The sequence below is a fragment of the Platalea leucorodia genome (genome assembly GCF_965183815.1).
Source record: "Platalea leucorodia genome assembly, chromosome: 9".
Lineage (NCBI taxonomy): Eukaryota > Metazoa > Chordata > Aves > Pelecaniformes > Threskiornithidae > Platalea > Platalea leucorodia.
This window is the reverse complement of record NC_138831.1, coordinates 42,274,833-42,290,675: the sequence shown is the minus strand read 5'-3', so window position 1 is coordinate 42,290,675 and position 15,843 is coordinate 42,274,833. Positions and strand designations below refer to the sequence as shown.

Here is a 15,843-nt window from a genome sequence, read left to right as displayed (position 1 = left end):
GGTCTTCTTTTGGAAGCATAATCATGTTTATTTCTCATTTAAGCTGATTATGCCTTGATAAGTATATAGTCATCATGAGATTTTTATGGACTTTCTGAGAATCACTGTGGATTATACTATTGAGAATTTTTATCTACACCTACAGTGTGTTGAGAACTCATATTGCTTATATGAGCTTGGACCCTCTTTGTAGCTGCACTTCCACTGCTGGCTGACCGCAGGCAAGAGAAATCGTTCCTTTAGGCTTCAGTGTCCTCATCTTCAAAAGAGGCATAAAGGTGTGGATCCCCTCTGAAAGTCGCTTTAATGTCTGCCAACAACAAGTACATGCTTGGAGCCAGTTATTCATTGTGTATACTGATCTATTTGTTTATCAGTGTATTAGCGATGCTTTGTAATGTGAGTGCAGCGGGGTAGGGACACGGTGCTGCTTGCTGCTGCAGGATAACACGGGCACGCAAGAGCGGTGAAGCCTCAGCCGGTGAGAGCTAGAGCAGTCTCACAACACTTGGGTGGAAGGCACTGCCAGCTTTGGAGCAAGAGCGACTGCATTTTATCCCTGCCATCCCGCAAGCTTCTTGGTTGATATGTGTGCAGTGTAATGACAGCTGGGAAGTCCTGTGTGGTCCCTGATTTTTATCCAGGCTGCATGAGGCTGGTTTTACAGTTGTACTGTATTCTCAAGGGATATTGGTATACCGGTGTCCCCATGGCTTAGTTCTTCTGGAGAAGTTGAGCCAGGGCACAAAATCCTATATGGCAGAGGACAGAGGTATAAACGTTGCTTGCTGTACAGCCTGCTGGTAGAGTGCCGTCTCCTGTGAGGAGGTCCCATCCTCTCTGTACAGTCAGGCCAGGTGGGAAGCAAGGGTGGGAAGTATGCATGGGGAGACCTTGTTCCCACCCGCAGTGCTACTTCCCTCAAAGTCCTACTGACCCGCTCCTTGAAAGACTTGATAGGATCATGATTTTAATATCAGGAAGGATTTAGGTTGCATCAACCATCTCCACGTGATTAGGAACGCATCCCCCCTGCCACGTTCTGAGCTTCCCGTAAGCCAGGGATTGAAGTTGTGATTATGGTCCATAAAGGCTGTGATACCAGTAGGGGATGACCTGTGCTACCAGACACGTTCCAGGCAGAACCCAGGGGCTCCTGCACCCACAGGGGAGACAGTCTGCAGAACAGACCCTTTCAACGTGTGAATTAAAACTACACGCACACTGCTAACAATGTAGCTACGATACTTATTTTGCATTAATCCGAAGCATGAAAGAGTAAAGCCTGCTGCCTGTTAGGAGCCCGTCTGCTCTGCATCACTGCGAGCCCTGGCAGCAGTCCCACGTGGCGGTGCTGTGCCTGATGCAGGGGAAGGCGAGCACGTTGGCCCTGCCAGTGCCTGCACGCTGGGATGGTTTGTGAATGAGTAGGGGTTTTTTGGTGAATCAGTTAAGCATCACGAGTTAGCAAATTTGTTCTGTAAAAACAACCTCATCAGGCTCTTACTTTCTAGAACTGTGCATTCCTCACGGCCTCTCGATGTGCTTTAAATGTTGTTAAAAATTGGTGTCTTTTTTGTCGTAGATTTAAAAGACCATTAACTGCTCAGCAAATAGGAAGTAGTGGTGTTAAAATAAACCACAGGTTAGCGGGCATTGCCTGTGGGAGCTGCAGTGTAACCTCTGATGTGAGCGAGAGGCATGCTCTAAAATCAGTGCTGGTTTTGGGTGCACAGCGTAACTGGTGCCAGTCGTGCGGTTCCGCCTTTAGTTTGTATTTTGAAGTTAGGATGGTCTTAAGTCCACCTATGTTTTGACTGTCCAGGCTGTTCTTACTGCTCATGCGTTTGCTTTCCCCTCAATGAGGGGCTGGAGAGATGCAGTTTTTGTGGGTACAGTTGTATTAAGGTTGTATTGTTCGGTGCGTTCACTCCACGTAGTTCCTGCCTCTGGTGGTGTGATGCTGAAGGGATGCTCCGTTTTTAGAGGGCGCTTGGGTGACCAGCAGCATATTTCTGTGCTGTGGCAGTTGCTCTCGGTCGCACCAACCCCACAGTACATATCTTGGCATTTGTAGGGCAGGGACTTGGGCTTTCAGGACAGGGCCTGTGTACTCTAATATGTGTATATACGTGGTAGATACGTCTGTGCTTTTATGAACATTACCTTTATGTAAATAATAAAACCCAGAGTGCTGAGAGAAGAGCTGTGTGACCGTGATTTTTTTTTAATGTGTATATTGTTTTATTTGTATATTGTGAGCTGCTTCTGGTTCATGTAAATGTGAGTTCCTGGAAGGAGAGACTTCAAATACTGTGTTTGCATTTCAGTTTTGATTCTTGATGTGTTCTTAGATCATCTGTAATTTTTTTTATATTAGGATCCACAGGTCAGATATATATTTATTAAACTTAATAGAGCTTAAAGCACTTGCTGAGCTGCATTAAACATGAGATAAAATTGTATCCCTTACAATTGTAAGAGTATAAATTTTTGAAGGCGGTTTTTTTTTGATTGTTGAATTAATGCGGAATAATTGCTTTGCTCTGACATAAGCTTATCAAGAGTTAATTTAATATAAATTGATCAAATTTAGGCTATTTAATCTTCTTATGGAAGATATTTTGTTTATGTATTCATAATGCATCCATTGTTTTCAAGAGGAACTCTGCCAGCTGAGTACCTCGGTGTAAAGCTGTAGTCAGTGCATATGTGTAAACTGGTAAATGAAAAAAAAAAGAAAAAAAAAAAAAAAAAGAGTTTCACTTCCTTTTCTGGAACTTAGTTGTTTATCCCAAGCGGTGACCTGTATTACATCTGTACAAAAAACTGTTGTGGAGTCAGTGGCCAACCACCAATGCTGTCTTCATGCACACCGTTCATATCCCGAGGTGCAGTAACAGAGTTGGCTTTCTGCTGCTGCGCTCCTAAGCGATAAAGGCTTTTCTGTGCTGCCTTCCTATAAATGATACATAGTTTGTTTGCAGTGTTGCACTTCTGTGTGATGGGCCGGCAGCTGGTAGTTTTAGTTGAGAACACACGTCTTTAAGCTGATCTCTGCCGCTAATTTCTAAAGACTTAATGTACTAATAGAGAGCATCGCCATAGAAGAAGTCCTTTGTTCTCTGACCCTTCAGTTTGAGGGTCAGCTTACATTTGGAGCCGTGTCCAGAAGCATCAGTACCTTGACCAACACTTTGCTTTTATTTTTAATTATTTCCTCTTGTTTTCCTGCATCCCTGTCTTGCTTTTTCCGTTTTTATAGTAAGATAAAGATGTTTTTAGTTTTCATAAGGATTTTTGGGTGCAGTATTCCTGTGTTCTGTTTGTCTTCCATGGGTAGCCTGTGGAGTATTTTTGATGAGCACAAAGTCATCTTTTGTTATCTTGTCCAAACCAAACTTAGTTTATCCTTTATTTTATTTTGCCTGGAAAGAAATATGTAGACAATCCGGTGGCTGAGAATAATTATGAAATATCTAACTTGTTCTTCGTAAGACAAGATGCTGTCAACTACAGTGCAAAGCTTGCTGAGTTGCTGAAGGTATTGAGGGCAAGGTGAGACTCCATGTATTAATTCAGACTGTTTCCTTATCAGGTCCAAGATTCTGTGCAAGACAGCAGTCCGTCTACTGATGAGTTAGAGGGAAATGGAAAATTGTATAATGTACTTTGCCAACAGTATTTTTGTGTGCATGAGGCCCAACCAAATTTCTTCTGATCTTTGTAAACAGGTAGTAGTCGTTTGTTGCAAAAGAGGGGTATTTCCATGCTGCAAACTGGGTGTGAATACCGTATGATTGTTTTTAGAGACAGCCATTTCAACTTGCACTGAAATTTTTGCAGAGGAATGCCCTCATGTAACAACCCTTCTTTCTAATGACAGACTGTAGGATTCTTAGGAACTGGAATTCCAGCAGAGAAAGCATTTGTGGCTGAATTAGGTGTTGAAGCTTATGGAGTTTTGAATCCGCAAAAAAAAAAAAAAAAAAAAAAACAGAACTGAAAAAAGTAACAGACTGTGTTTGATTACCAGGCTATAAACCTTAGCATGCAGTGCTCAAACATGGAGGAACAAATTTTCTAACAGGCTGGTGCTATTGTGGAAAGATGGATTTGAGCCAAACTCCCAGATTTGAAACCCCATGAACTTCAGTAGGCCCAGGCCAATCCTTGGCTTAGGTTCACCTCAAACATTGCAAGCACAGAAAATGTATTTGAACATTCACAGTAGCAACTGGAGATCCAAAAGGGGAGGGTTCATGCATAATCTGTGCATTGTTTGCACACACAAGGGGCATATTGGTGCCAATATGAACATTTGTCCCCTTGATCATGAGAACGTTTTTAGATCATCTTTGAAAACACACTCCAGCATAACATGAAGGGAATGTTTCTGGCATGTATCCTCGGTACTTGAATCTGTTACTAACTAATCTCTTTAGTGGGAAGAGCTTCATATGGCTTCTCTAATTTTACCCAAATAATTAATGTCTTGTACATCGTCCTCACCTCTGTGGGCTTCTCTGACAGCCCTTTCCTGTAATGACAGCTGACATCAGGTTCCTGGGTCGCATGGAGGATTCCTGCTCAAAGGACAACTGGCTTATTACAGGTTTAAGCAATACTGCCTTCTGAATGGGGACTGTAGTGGGTAGGTTTCAACAAATTATCAATTATACCTAGACTGACTGGAGAGATTTGTGTGCTGGTTTTAATAAGCATCCTACTCATTTATTTGCTTTCTCTTTTGCAGCAGAGTAAACTCTGATTTCCTCCGAATTGTGCAGCTGCTGTAAATGGTAATAAGACAGCAGCGTCAGTCACAGTAGGGCTGTGATTGAGACAGGCGTCCTGCACTTGCTGTAGCTGAGGGTTGTGTCTGGCGCTGGAGAGGGGAAAAGTTTAACATGAAAATGAACTACATGCAATTACCAGTTTATGGGGAAGCTCATAAGGGATCCAGCTGGTGGTGCCACTGGGTTGCTAAAACTGTTCTTTTGAAGAAACTAGAAGAAATGAAAAAAAAATGCGCATGCGCACTATTCAGTTAGCAGAAGTTGTCGGAGCATCCTAGAGTATTTCTTATTAATATGAATATATTAATCACCAACTTTTACATCAAATGTACTTTGTGTGTGTTTCCTGTGGAGAAACCTAAATGAGCATTTATCACCAAGGTAGCAGCACCACCGTAAAAGATGCAGGAACACACGGAGATAGGAATATTTTATGGTTCTGTGACAGAGCTATCATCAGAGCTTGCCACCTCCTTGAACTGAGCTGTCTGTATGACACTGAGTTGTGATTTATGCCAGTTTGCTTGACTGCAACGGGGGACCTGCCAAGGTCCGTCACGTGAGCAGCTGCAGCAAACTGTAGATGATATTAAAGCAGGTAGAGGGTGATTTTGCAATTCTATGCTGTACAACTCCAGCTTGTCCTGACTTCACCATTTTCCATCTCTCTGCAGTTTTTTAGAATTATCTGGGAAAAGCTAAATGCTGTAAGTGAAGGTCTGGAAATGAAGATGTTTTTTTGAGCAGTTAGCACAAAAATAAAATCCAGATTGCCATCCTTGAAGAGGACAGCTCTCCAAAGAGAGAAAGGTCTTCATGGCGTGCATGCCGTACTGTGGGCAGACAGAGGCTGCAAGGACTTGGGAGTATTACGCCATTCCTTTTTCCAAAGCTGGCATTTACCTGTGCTGCATAGCCGCATTGGTTGCATACAAATCTCCCAGCGGGTTGTTTCCCAGTTTACTCTCCCAGATAGGCTCTGCGCACCTGGCGGCACCAGTATTATTAACTTAAAAGCTCCAACAGTGATACGAGCCCTGGTATGCTGTGTCTCTGGACTCCCTCTTATCCCAGGGAGTGCACTGACAGGCTTCTTTGAGCTAAATTGAAAGCTTTGTCCTTAGTCTGTTCAACTATAATTCTTCCTCTTTCTAATATAATTTGGTCGTAAACTTCTGATAATACATGAGATACAAACTGCTTGTTTGTTATCAAAATCTGCACTAGATTGTTAGAGCTCTACAGGGTTAACACATGCGCGACGGACTATTGAAACAAGCTGCTGAGAGATCTGTGTCCTAATATCTATGTACCAAACATTTCTCTGACTCATATCCCCACATACCCCATACCCCCTGCAGTGATTTTGTAAGTCAGGGCAAAACTTAGATTACTAGTTGTTATCTGGTACATATTTCTAAGACAATGCCAAACAAAAAGCTAAATATAAAAACTATGACTTTTGTTGTTGGGGGTTCCAGACATGCCAAAGGAACATGTGTCAGCACTTTTAGGCTTAGCAGCCATGTAATTGTGAAGTATACTTATTTTTATAGATGCTCTTGGATGATAAAAACTGAGACATTTCTATTAGCTGTTTGAGTTACATTTACTGTCACTGCTTTTTGATTATTAGTGTCACTTCAAGAATTTGTATTGGAATGGGAAAAAAAAAATGCACAGAAACTCTTCTTTTGTTTATGTGTATGACAAAGCTATTGTGTCCAAAGAGAAAAATGCTTTTAATGGTTTGTTTTGGTTTGTATGCTCATATGGACAACCACTGGGTCCTGCACATATATTCTGTCTTTATTTGCTTCATCATGCATTGCCTTCGTTTGTGAGTCAGTTTGCCTCCTGCCTAATGATATTTTGTTTCTCTAAATTGTGTGATTAGTTGAGGGGATGGGGAAATAGACTGTGGCTTCGGATATAGAAAATGAGACAGAGGGGCAGACTCTCTGATGCAAGGAAGGGAACTGTGTTTGAACCTCAGATCCATCCTACATCATAAGGTCAGCGTAACTGAGCTGGGGAAATATGGTGGTATGATTTTTCCCAGCTCACACCAGAATCATACATCTGTATTAATATATGGCCCAGTGCTCTGAATTGAAGCATCTTCGGGAATTGCTCCCAGGCTTGCTAACTTCTTCACCATCTGAGATATAGCTTGGATATACACCAAATGACACAGTCTGACCTTCTGTCGACAAGGATGGCTTTCCTCCAGAAGTAGTCGTCTTTAGTATACCTTAAGAATAAAATGCTACTGCCTAGTCCCTTATCTAAAATACTGATCTTTAAACTGTTTTGTAGTGATTTTATTCCCATTCATGGGTGGAGGTAAATATTTTCAGTTAAAGTAATTCTAAAATTAATGTTTGGCATTAGGATTATTTCAGAACTTAATTTTTGGACAGAGACTTTTAAGTAAGTCTGGTGAGGGAGACTTTGAATGTTTTCCAAATGATTTCTTTGATTTAGTACAGACAGAGTATGGTATCTTATATTGCTGTAAACTTGGCTAGCTATGTCACAGTAAAGACTTAGGTTTATGTAGTGTCAGTTATTGAAAGATATCCACCTTAAACATGTAGGTTTGCTCATGGCCGTGTGTCATCAGCACTGGTGGCTGTCATTTAGTTGGCTAGCAGCTGTTCCACTGTGTTTCTCTTGCCCACTGTCACTTTTGCGGCTGTATCTAGCCCTGAAGCATTGTGGATCTGGGCCAGTGATTCATTTTTAGTCTGTGTTACTAATGTGCAAGATTTTATAGTCATGTGTTAGCAATTGAGCTGTAGATACTAAAATCCATTCTGTTAGTTCTTTGGTGATAAACAATAGGATGCTAGGTGATATCCTGTACCCTGCCATCACTAATCTGAACCTGTCTTAGTAATCATTGCCTTCTGTTTTGTACTAGGAGAATGGAAAGATTAACCTGTGACTGCCTTGCTACCTTTGTTTTTTAATAAAGACCTCCCCCAACTTACTGTAGGAGTATCAACTCAGTGTTCCCTCCGTTCTGTCCTCTCTTGAGAAGACTTGGTTGCTGTCATCTCTTTTTAATGCTGTGTCTGTGGGGTGAGGCTCTGAGGTTTGTAGTCAGCTTATGCCGATCAGCAGGGTCCAGCCACGGACCTCGCATGGACTCCTGTTGCCATGTGGTGAGTCAGATCATCTCACTGATCCGGCTGAAAATTAACTTTAAAAAGATGCTGACATGTCAAGTTTTGATCAACTCTGAAAGGGCCCCACCACAAGTGCTGCTGTGACATATCCTGTATCTCATCACCAAAGAGAAAACCTTAGTTGTATGTATTCTTCACCATCAGTGCAGCCCTGAATATGTGAGGTGGTGTTATGGTGAGAGCGTTCTGGATAAACACAAGAGCACAGGGAAAGAGGAGCAACCATCAGGGAAATGATGCATCTTGCTTTATCCACAGTTCTGGTAGAGTGCAGCGAGCAGATCAAGTCAAAAAGCTATGCTTGCTGTCCTTATCTTCTCTGCCTCCAGACATTTGACCCTGACTTGGAAGTTGGTCTTGGGCCAACTGAGAAAAGAGCCTTCACTGTTGTGACTCGGAGTCAGCTTCGCTGAAATCGTTAGTTAAGCCAGCACATAACCAATGTGAGACCAGGATCAAGAGTTTTTCTTTGTTTTTTTTCCCCTTAAATGGGCTAATGGCATTTAGCTTATGAACTTACTGTCATCTTACTTTGTAGTAAATGGAATTAAATTTATGTACTAAACATCAGTTGCTCTCCCTGACTTTTCCAGGACGAATCCTCGACTTGAAGACTGGAACAGTAAAGAAAGAGGGTCAGCAGTCCTCAATGAGAATGTGCATGGGATCAAGGCGCTCTTTCATTTGCAGGATGAGGTACACATTTACCTTTTATTCCTGTGATGGTTCCAGTCCCATCTCAGATTAGACTTCAGACATTTTGTTGCACTAATTTGACCTTGCTTAAAAAATGAAGTTGTAATGACACGCTCCCATTAAGCATTTCTAGAATGCTTGCTTTTGGAACTGAAGTAAAACTGCAACCTGTCTTCCTTTATGACTAATGACAAAACAGCACCTCATTTGTGTGTTGCAGTTATTTTTATCAGCGTAGGGTGTAGGATGCTTTCCCCAGAGAACTTCATGACAACTTCACCCCTGGAATGTAAGCCATTGTCTCTTCTAGTCAAATTATTCGAATCAATACTTTGGGAACAAAGCTTTCATAAGTGTAATGAAAGCCCAACTCTGTGTATTTTTTCAGCAAACCAATAATATTAAAAGAATCTTGAAGACAAACAGGAATTCAGTTGCAAACTTGCCAGCTATGTAGGAATTAACCTAAGCCTGGTATGAATTAACCAGATGTCAGCTGGTTGGTGCTAGATAAATGAGTAATTGTTAGAGGGTTTTTGTTTTGCAATTTTCCAGCTTCTCCTGCATTGCTTGGGCTTCTTTAAAGAGATCTGCCTGCCCAGTGCTTCTGACTAGGGCTTGCAGGCACTTCTGTTGTTGTAGAGCTAACAGGATAAAATGCCTGTTGCTATTGCAATGAATTTCTTTCTGTGTGGTTAGGGGGGAAAGTACATAATTGCATCTGCAGCCTATATCCAGTATATGCGTTGAAAACAGATGATGCAAAATTTGTTATGATTTGTAAAAACACACAAAGCAAAATATTTGACACATTAAACCAGATCCCTGTACTTTGGTTATGTGGTGGAATTCTTCCAGTCATGTGAGGAAGCTGAATGTATGGCTCCTGGGTGCCTTTCTACAGGGTTTATATACTTCATATCTGCAAAATTAGACTTCGAAGCTGTAGCTCCTTTTACCCCCTTAACTGGGGGGAAAGAAATTCAGCGTGGCAGGGAGACACTTGGAACATTTCTTTCTGTCCCTCCAAGCTGCACATAGTGGTCATGTGAGGAAGACTTTTTTGTGCAAAGAAAACAAGGCCTAATGTCCTGTTTACAGTTGTTCCCCAGCTTTTGAAACAACATTTCAGATTGCAGTTATTTCCTAGCACCCTGATTCTGTAAACTCCAGTGCATGAGAGTAATTTTATACATGCCAGTAGCCTCATTGTTTTTGTAATTCTAAATTCATTCCTTCTCCTTGGCAGTGACTGGTATAAAAAAAAAAAAGAAGAAAGAAAGAAATAATACTAATTAACAAAAACCTTGTGGGAAGATCAAGCCTCAAATAATTTGAACTTTCCTTATGATTAATTTTTTCATTGTTATTGTTCTTTTTTCCATTGAAAATGAACTGGTTTTACCCTTCAAACTGTTTACTTAGCTTTAAATGGATTGTTAAAATTATACAGTTAGGCATAGTTAGAAATATCACAAAATACACATGAACAAGTGTTAAAGTTAATTGACAGTGCAAATAGTCTGTTCTTGCAAACATTAGATTAATATCTACTAACATTGTAGCTGGTGTATGGCAGTCGAAATGCTCCATCCAGGGGAGCTACTGGAACACTGAGATTGTTTTGTGTGGATATTTAGGGGCCTTATTAGTGCCTGACTTATATTCTTCTCTAGTTTTCACCCTTGTTTTATAGTATTTTGAAGGGTATCTATTCTTTAGCCACACTTGGAATATCTATTTCAAATAGTCTTTAGGTTTGGGTGGGCAGGGAAGGGTCGGAAGAAGGATCTGGGGAACTACAGGCCTGTCAGCCTGACCTCGGTGCCAGGGAAGGTCATGGAGCAGATCATCTTAAGTGCCATTACGCGGCACATGCGGGACAACCGGGGGATCAGGCCCAGCCAGCATGGGTTCATGAAGGGAAGATCCTGCTTGACCAACCTGATCTTCTATGACAGGGTGACCCGCTTAGTGGATGAGGGGAAGGCTGTGGCTGTTGTCTACTTGGACTTTAGTAAGGCCTTTCACACTCTCTCCCACAGCATTCTCCTGGAGAAGCTGGCTGCTCACAGCTTGGATAAGTGCACTCTCCACTGGGTAAAAAAACCTGGCTAAATGGCCGAGCCCAGAGAGTTCTGGTGAATGGAGTCAAATCCAGTTGGTGACCGGTCATGAGTGGTGTTCCCCAGGGCTCAGTATAGGGGCCGGTCCTGTTCAATATCTTTATCAATGATCTGGATGAGGGGATCAAGTGCACCCTCAGTAAGTTTGCAGATGACACCAAGTTGGCCGGGAGTGTTGATCTGCTGGAGGGTAGGAAGGCCCTACAGAGGGACCTGGACAGGCTGGATCGTTGGGCCGGGGCCAACTGTATGAGATTCAACAAGGCTCAGTGCCGGGTCCTGCACTTTGGTCACAACAACCCCATGCAATGATACAGGCTTGGGGAGGAGTGGCTGGAGAGCTGTTCCGCGGAAAAGAACCTGGGGGTGTTGGTTGAGACCCAGCTGAACATGAGCCAGCAGCGTGCCCAGGTGGCCAAGAGGGCCAATGGCATCCTGGCTTGTATCAGGAATAGTGTGGCCAGCAGGACCAGGGAAGTGACCGTCCCCCTGTACTTGACACTGGTGAGGCTGCACCTCGAGTACTGTGTTCAGTTTTGGGCCCCTCACTCCAAGAAGGACATCGAGGTGCTGGAGCGTGTCCAGAGGAGGGCAACAAAGCCGGTGAAGGGTCTAGAGCACAAGTCTGGTGAGGAGCGGCTGAGGGAGCTGGGGTTGTTTAGCCTGGAGAAGAGGAGGCTGAGGGGAGACCTTATTGCTCTCTACAGGTACCTGAAAGGAGGTTGTAGCGAGGTGGGGGTTGGTCTCTTCTCCCAGGTAGCAAGTGATAGGACAAGAGGAAATGGCCTCAAGTTGCACCAGGGCAGGTTTAGATTGGATATTAGGAAAAATTTCTTCACTGAAAGGGTTGTCAAGCATTGGAAGAGGCTGCCCAGGGAAGTGGTACAATTGCAGTCCCTGGAGGTATTCAAAACACATGTGGATGTGGTGCTTAAGGACATGGTTTAGACGTGGACCAGGCAGTTAGGTTAACAGGTTGGACTCCATGATCTCAGAGGTCCTTTCCAACCTTAACGATTCTATGATTCTATGATTCTTTTTGTAGTCTCTTCTATTTTTCTTTATAAAGAAAATATTTGTAGTACACCCAAAAAGCTCAGCCTGTGGAAGCAGCAAGTTCTAAGAAAACATGAATCTGTGACTTTCTGTCAGAAATAAATATCCATTATTGTCTACTTATACCTACTAATAAAGATCTTAAAATGCATTTTCATCTTGGGTATTTCTATTAAGTATTGAGCCATTTCAAATATGAATTTACTTTTAGGTGTGGAAATGCTCCTCTGGATCATTTACCTCTGAACAGAATAACCACCATGAGAAAAAGATACAGGTACTATTACTTAATTTATCACAACAATTAGTTGCCATAAGCACGCTCATTTTCCACTGGACTAATGCTCACTCAAGGAGTACTACCTGGACAAACATCTGCATTAGCACACAGCATAAAATAACACTGGGTCTCAGGAGAGAACTCGCCACTAAATTCAACTGTGGCAGAGTCACTGGGTCTTTTTGCAAACCTTGCGCAAGTCACTCAACTTCTTTCTCTTAACCAGCTCCATCTCTGAAAATAAGCTTCAGTATCTTTCTCAGAGAAATATTATGGAAAACAAGTACGGCTTGAATAGCATTGTAATGGAGCTGACATTGTACAGAATTCTAGGTTGATGGTTGTTTCTAACATAAATTACAAATATCAGTAAATCATTAGTAGTCATAGTTTAAAAACATAAAGCTCTTCTGCATGTCAGTCAATGTGATATTTTTGTGTTTCCTTTTCATTTAGAAATGGCCTTGGCCCAGTAAAAGAAGGCGAAGCACAGTATGCTGTGGTCCATTGCACTGGCTATATCAAGGCTTGGCCGCCAGCAGGTGTGTATCTATCTCATTTGAAGGCAGTGTGTACTGTGCTACCTGCAAGACAGTTGAAAACCTGACTCGGGATCCTTTCCCGGTACAGAACCAGGCAGAATTTCAGTGGGGTAACCCTTTCAGTCTCATATTGAGAAGCTTTTGATGTCAAGGAATAGGCTGTTGCTACTCACTCAGGGCCTCCCCATTTTTGCATGTGAAACCCTTCTCAATTTCGTCGGGACAGAGAGCAGTGGAGTTGTTGGAAATGTGGGATTACAGCAGCTGGGGCCAGAAGTTTTCAATCTGATAAACCAACATAAAAATGGCCTGATTTTAAGAAGGTAAACACAAAGCATTTGTACCTCTAGAAAACACTAGCTAGTGCTTTTATATTTAAGTACTGAGTTGCAAGCACCTATGTATGAAAATGTGTAATTTCAATTTAGATGCATAGGTCCTCACTTCAAAGTGGTGGTATTAGTGGACAATGTTCAGTCTTTGTGGTAAGTTCTGTTTTGAGGCTGTTTTTCTGGGAAACAGATCTTGGCATATTGCTTTGAACTGCAGAGAAAAACATTTACCTACTGTAACTCAGTATTACATATGGGAATATTTACCTTTGAAAAATTCAGAGAGGAGACAGTGGAGCTCATCGAGACATCATCATGAACGGATTAGTTGACCTTGGCATTTGCAGTAGTTGAAGAGGCTGTTTGCAATATGACAGCGCCTGCTGGTATGAATCAAATCATGAGTTGTCCTGCCCTTTTGCGGTCATATACCACAAGCATAAATCACATTTATTCGGGGATTATGAATACTAAGAGGTGGTTTGCATCAAGTCTGTATGGTAGTGTGCAGACAGCAGCATGCGGATGTTAACTTCTTGTCATTTTCTGCTGAATTGCAGTTTTGGAAGAAGAGGAAAACCTTCCCTCTTGTTGCTAATAGGATTTAATATACTTCAGTGTGCTGTAGGAGTCAAAATGTTTCAATTTCATTTCTCTCTCAAAAGAGTGAGAGTGCAGTGTGTATAAATTGCTTTATGAAAATGGAAGGGTTTTTTTGTTTTCTTCCACAAAGAGATTAACTTTTCTATTGGTAATTCCAAACATAATTGAATTCAGTCTTGATAAACAGGAGGTCTCTTCAGAAAGGTGCAGGTCAAGTGAGATTTCTTTTAGCTCCTTGCTTAGCTTGAATGAAAACCTTGCTGTGTGTTATGGGACATTTAAAGAGATCTAACCCTTCAGGGGTGTATGTTGCTGATGCAGAGCTGCAAACGCATGAATTCCTGTCAGCGCTAGGTTACAACGTCAGCAGTATATGACTTCCAGTTGCCATTTCTGCAGGGGAGCAGGCACTGCAGTGCAGGAGCATGGGATGAAAAGGATCTTCTGGATCTTTGAGTGCCCCATTGGTCGGTATCACATTGTAAGTTCCAGTCTATGTTAGTGAGGTGTTTTCCCCTTCTCCAGCTCTTCCAAAACCTCACTGCTCTCCCATGCTTAGCAACCTCTCTAATTTCCAGTCCTCATTAGTTTATGGGAAGTTTATGCCAGTGTATTCTTAGACTATATTGCACTGAAGATCAGGCAGGAGTTTTCCTTTTTGTGTCTCTCCAGTGTTTTGGTGTGTTTCCAGAAGGAGGTCATATCCTGTCTGCCTGGACTTTGCAAAGTTAAACCAGCCTACTTCTAATCTCCACTCTCACAGTGCATTCTCTTTTCTTAACCCTTGTGTCTTCTCTCCACTTGTTCACATTTTCACTTAACTTTTCAAAATGTGGGTCACTGGAACTCTGCACTCTTGTCCAGGTGAGATTGTAGTGATGTAGAATGAAAATGGCATTTCCTATCTTGACTGGCAGTATATGATATGGCATACTTCTCTTTTGTATGGTGCATCCTGCTAGCATCCTTAATCACCCAATATACATATCAGGCTGCCTTTTTCTCAGTTGTCAACTCAGGATCTTCCAGGTCACAGCAAAAATAGCTTTGAATTGTGTGAACTTTCAATTAGTAATGCGAAGTTTCATCCCACGTCTGTTGCTGTAGTTTATGACTGTTATTACTCCCCAAGTGCATGCTTATGCATTTAGTAATGTTGAATTTCATCCCATTTCTATTACTCCACTCCTCAAAATCACATGGTGCTCCCTTATGATATCCCAGCGCTGCTCCACAATGTTAATGCCTCCAGACTATAGCACAGTCCTAAGGGATGTTTTAGATTTTGACAACCGTATGTGGAATTTCAGTGGTCTTTTCTTTTGCCATCCAAATTGTTACTCATCGTAGTCATGCCTGAGTGCCTTTGTCAGAGCATATAGTACTGTACTGGGGCCTCTTTCATGAGTGTTTATTTGCCCTCACAGTCTTCCCCACTTTGTGTTGGTGATGGTCATGTATCCGTTGACTTTCGGAGTTGAATGGGAATATCCGTGGCTGAACTGGTCCCCAATACATTTGGGTAAATAAGTGGCAACATCACTGCATTTGTTCTCATTTCCAATGGTAATTCAACCATAATCTGCAAAGCAAATGAAATAACTGCAGCAGTAATTGAATTTGCTAAGGCTTTTCTACCCTGTAATAAAATTACTTTTGTTCAAATCAGCTAGAAAGTAGCAAGCCCCTGGCCTTTGCATCGTCTCTGGATTCTTGGGAATAAATGGGTTTGTGCTAAATTGCAGCTGTTTAAAATTCAGCTATGGAAAGGATCATTTTCATTTATTTTTCAATTGCCAAGTGGACGTTCTAATATAAACTTCATATCCTTTTCTTTTAGAGCATGCAATGTGGCACGTGCATTATACAACTGATATACAACACATAAAACAAACTTTCATAAACGAAATAACAAATATTTAGTAAATGCACTTAGTCTGTACTTAATCTAATTTGTTTAGCACCTGGTATTTTCTCTTTCTGGATTGTATTGCATTGTCTGTGGCCAATGTGTTAATTTTTATTAGTCCCACACTGAGTATAACACAATAAGTATTGATACAGAAATATCAAGACAAGAACTGCTGTGTGATCATTATTCGTGTGATAGACTATCAGATTTGACAGCACTGCTGCTGTGAGTAGTCTATGCTAAATCTCTTAAGTAATTCAAATACTTTAAATGGGTGAAAGCAAATGACAGCTGGCATCGGTA

General features: G+C 41.8%; 1 protein-coding gene across 1 annotated transcript in view; it reads left to right on the top strand.

Annotated features, from left to right (window-relative positions):
- ARNT2 (aryl hydrocarbon receptor nuclear translocator 2) overlaps positions 1-15,843 on the top strand; it is a gene marked incomplete at both ends in the record, with an annotated part of 106,165 nt that overhangs the window by 52,161 nt on the left and 38,161 nt on the right. Inside the window, 3 exons of the mRNA XM_082321033.1 lie at positions 8,587-8,689; positions 12,083-12,148; positions 12,608-12,693. Coding sequence (XP_082177159.1) covers positions 8,587-8,689; positions 12,083-12,148; positions 12,608-12,693 — 255 coding nt within the window. The remainder of the gene's footprint in view (positions 1-8,586; positions 8,690-12,082; positions 12,149-12,607; positions 12,694-15,843) is intronic.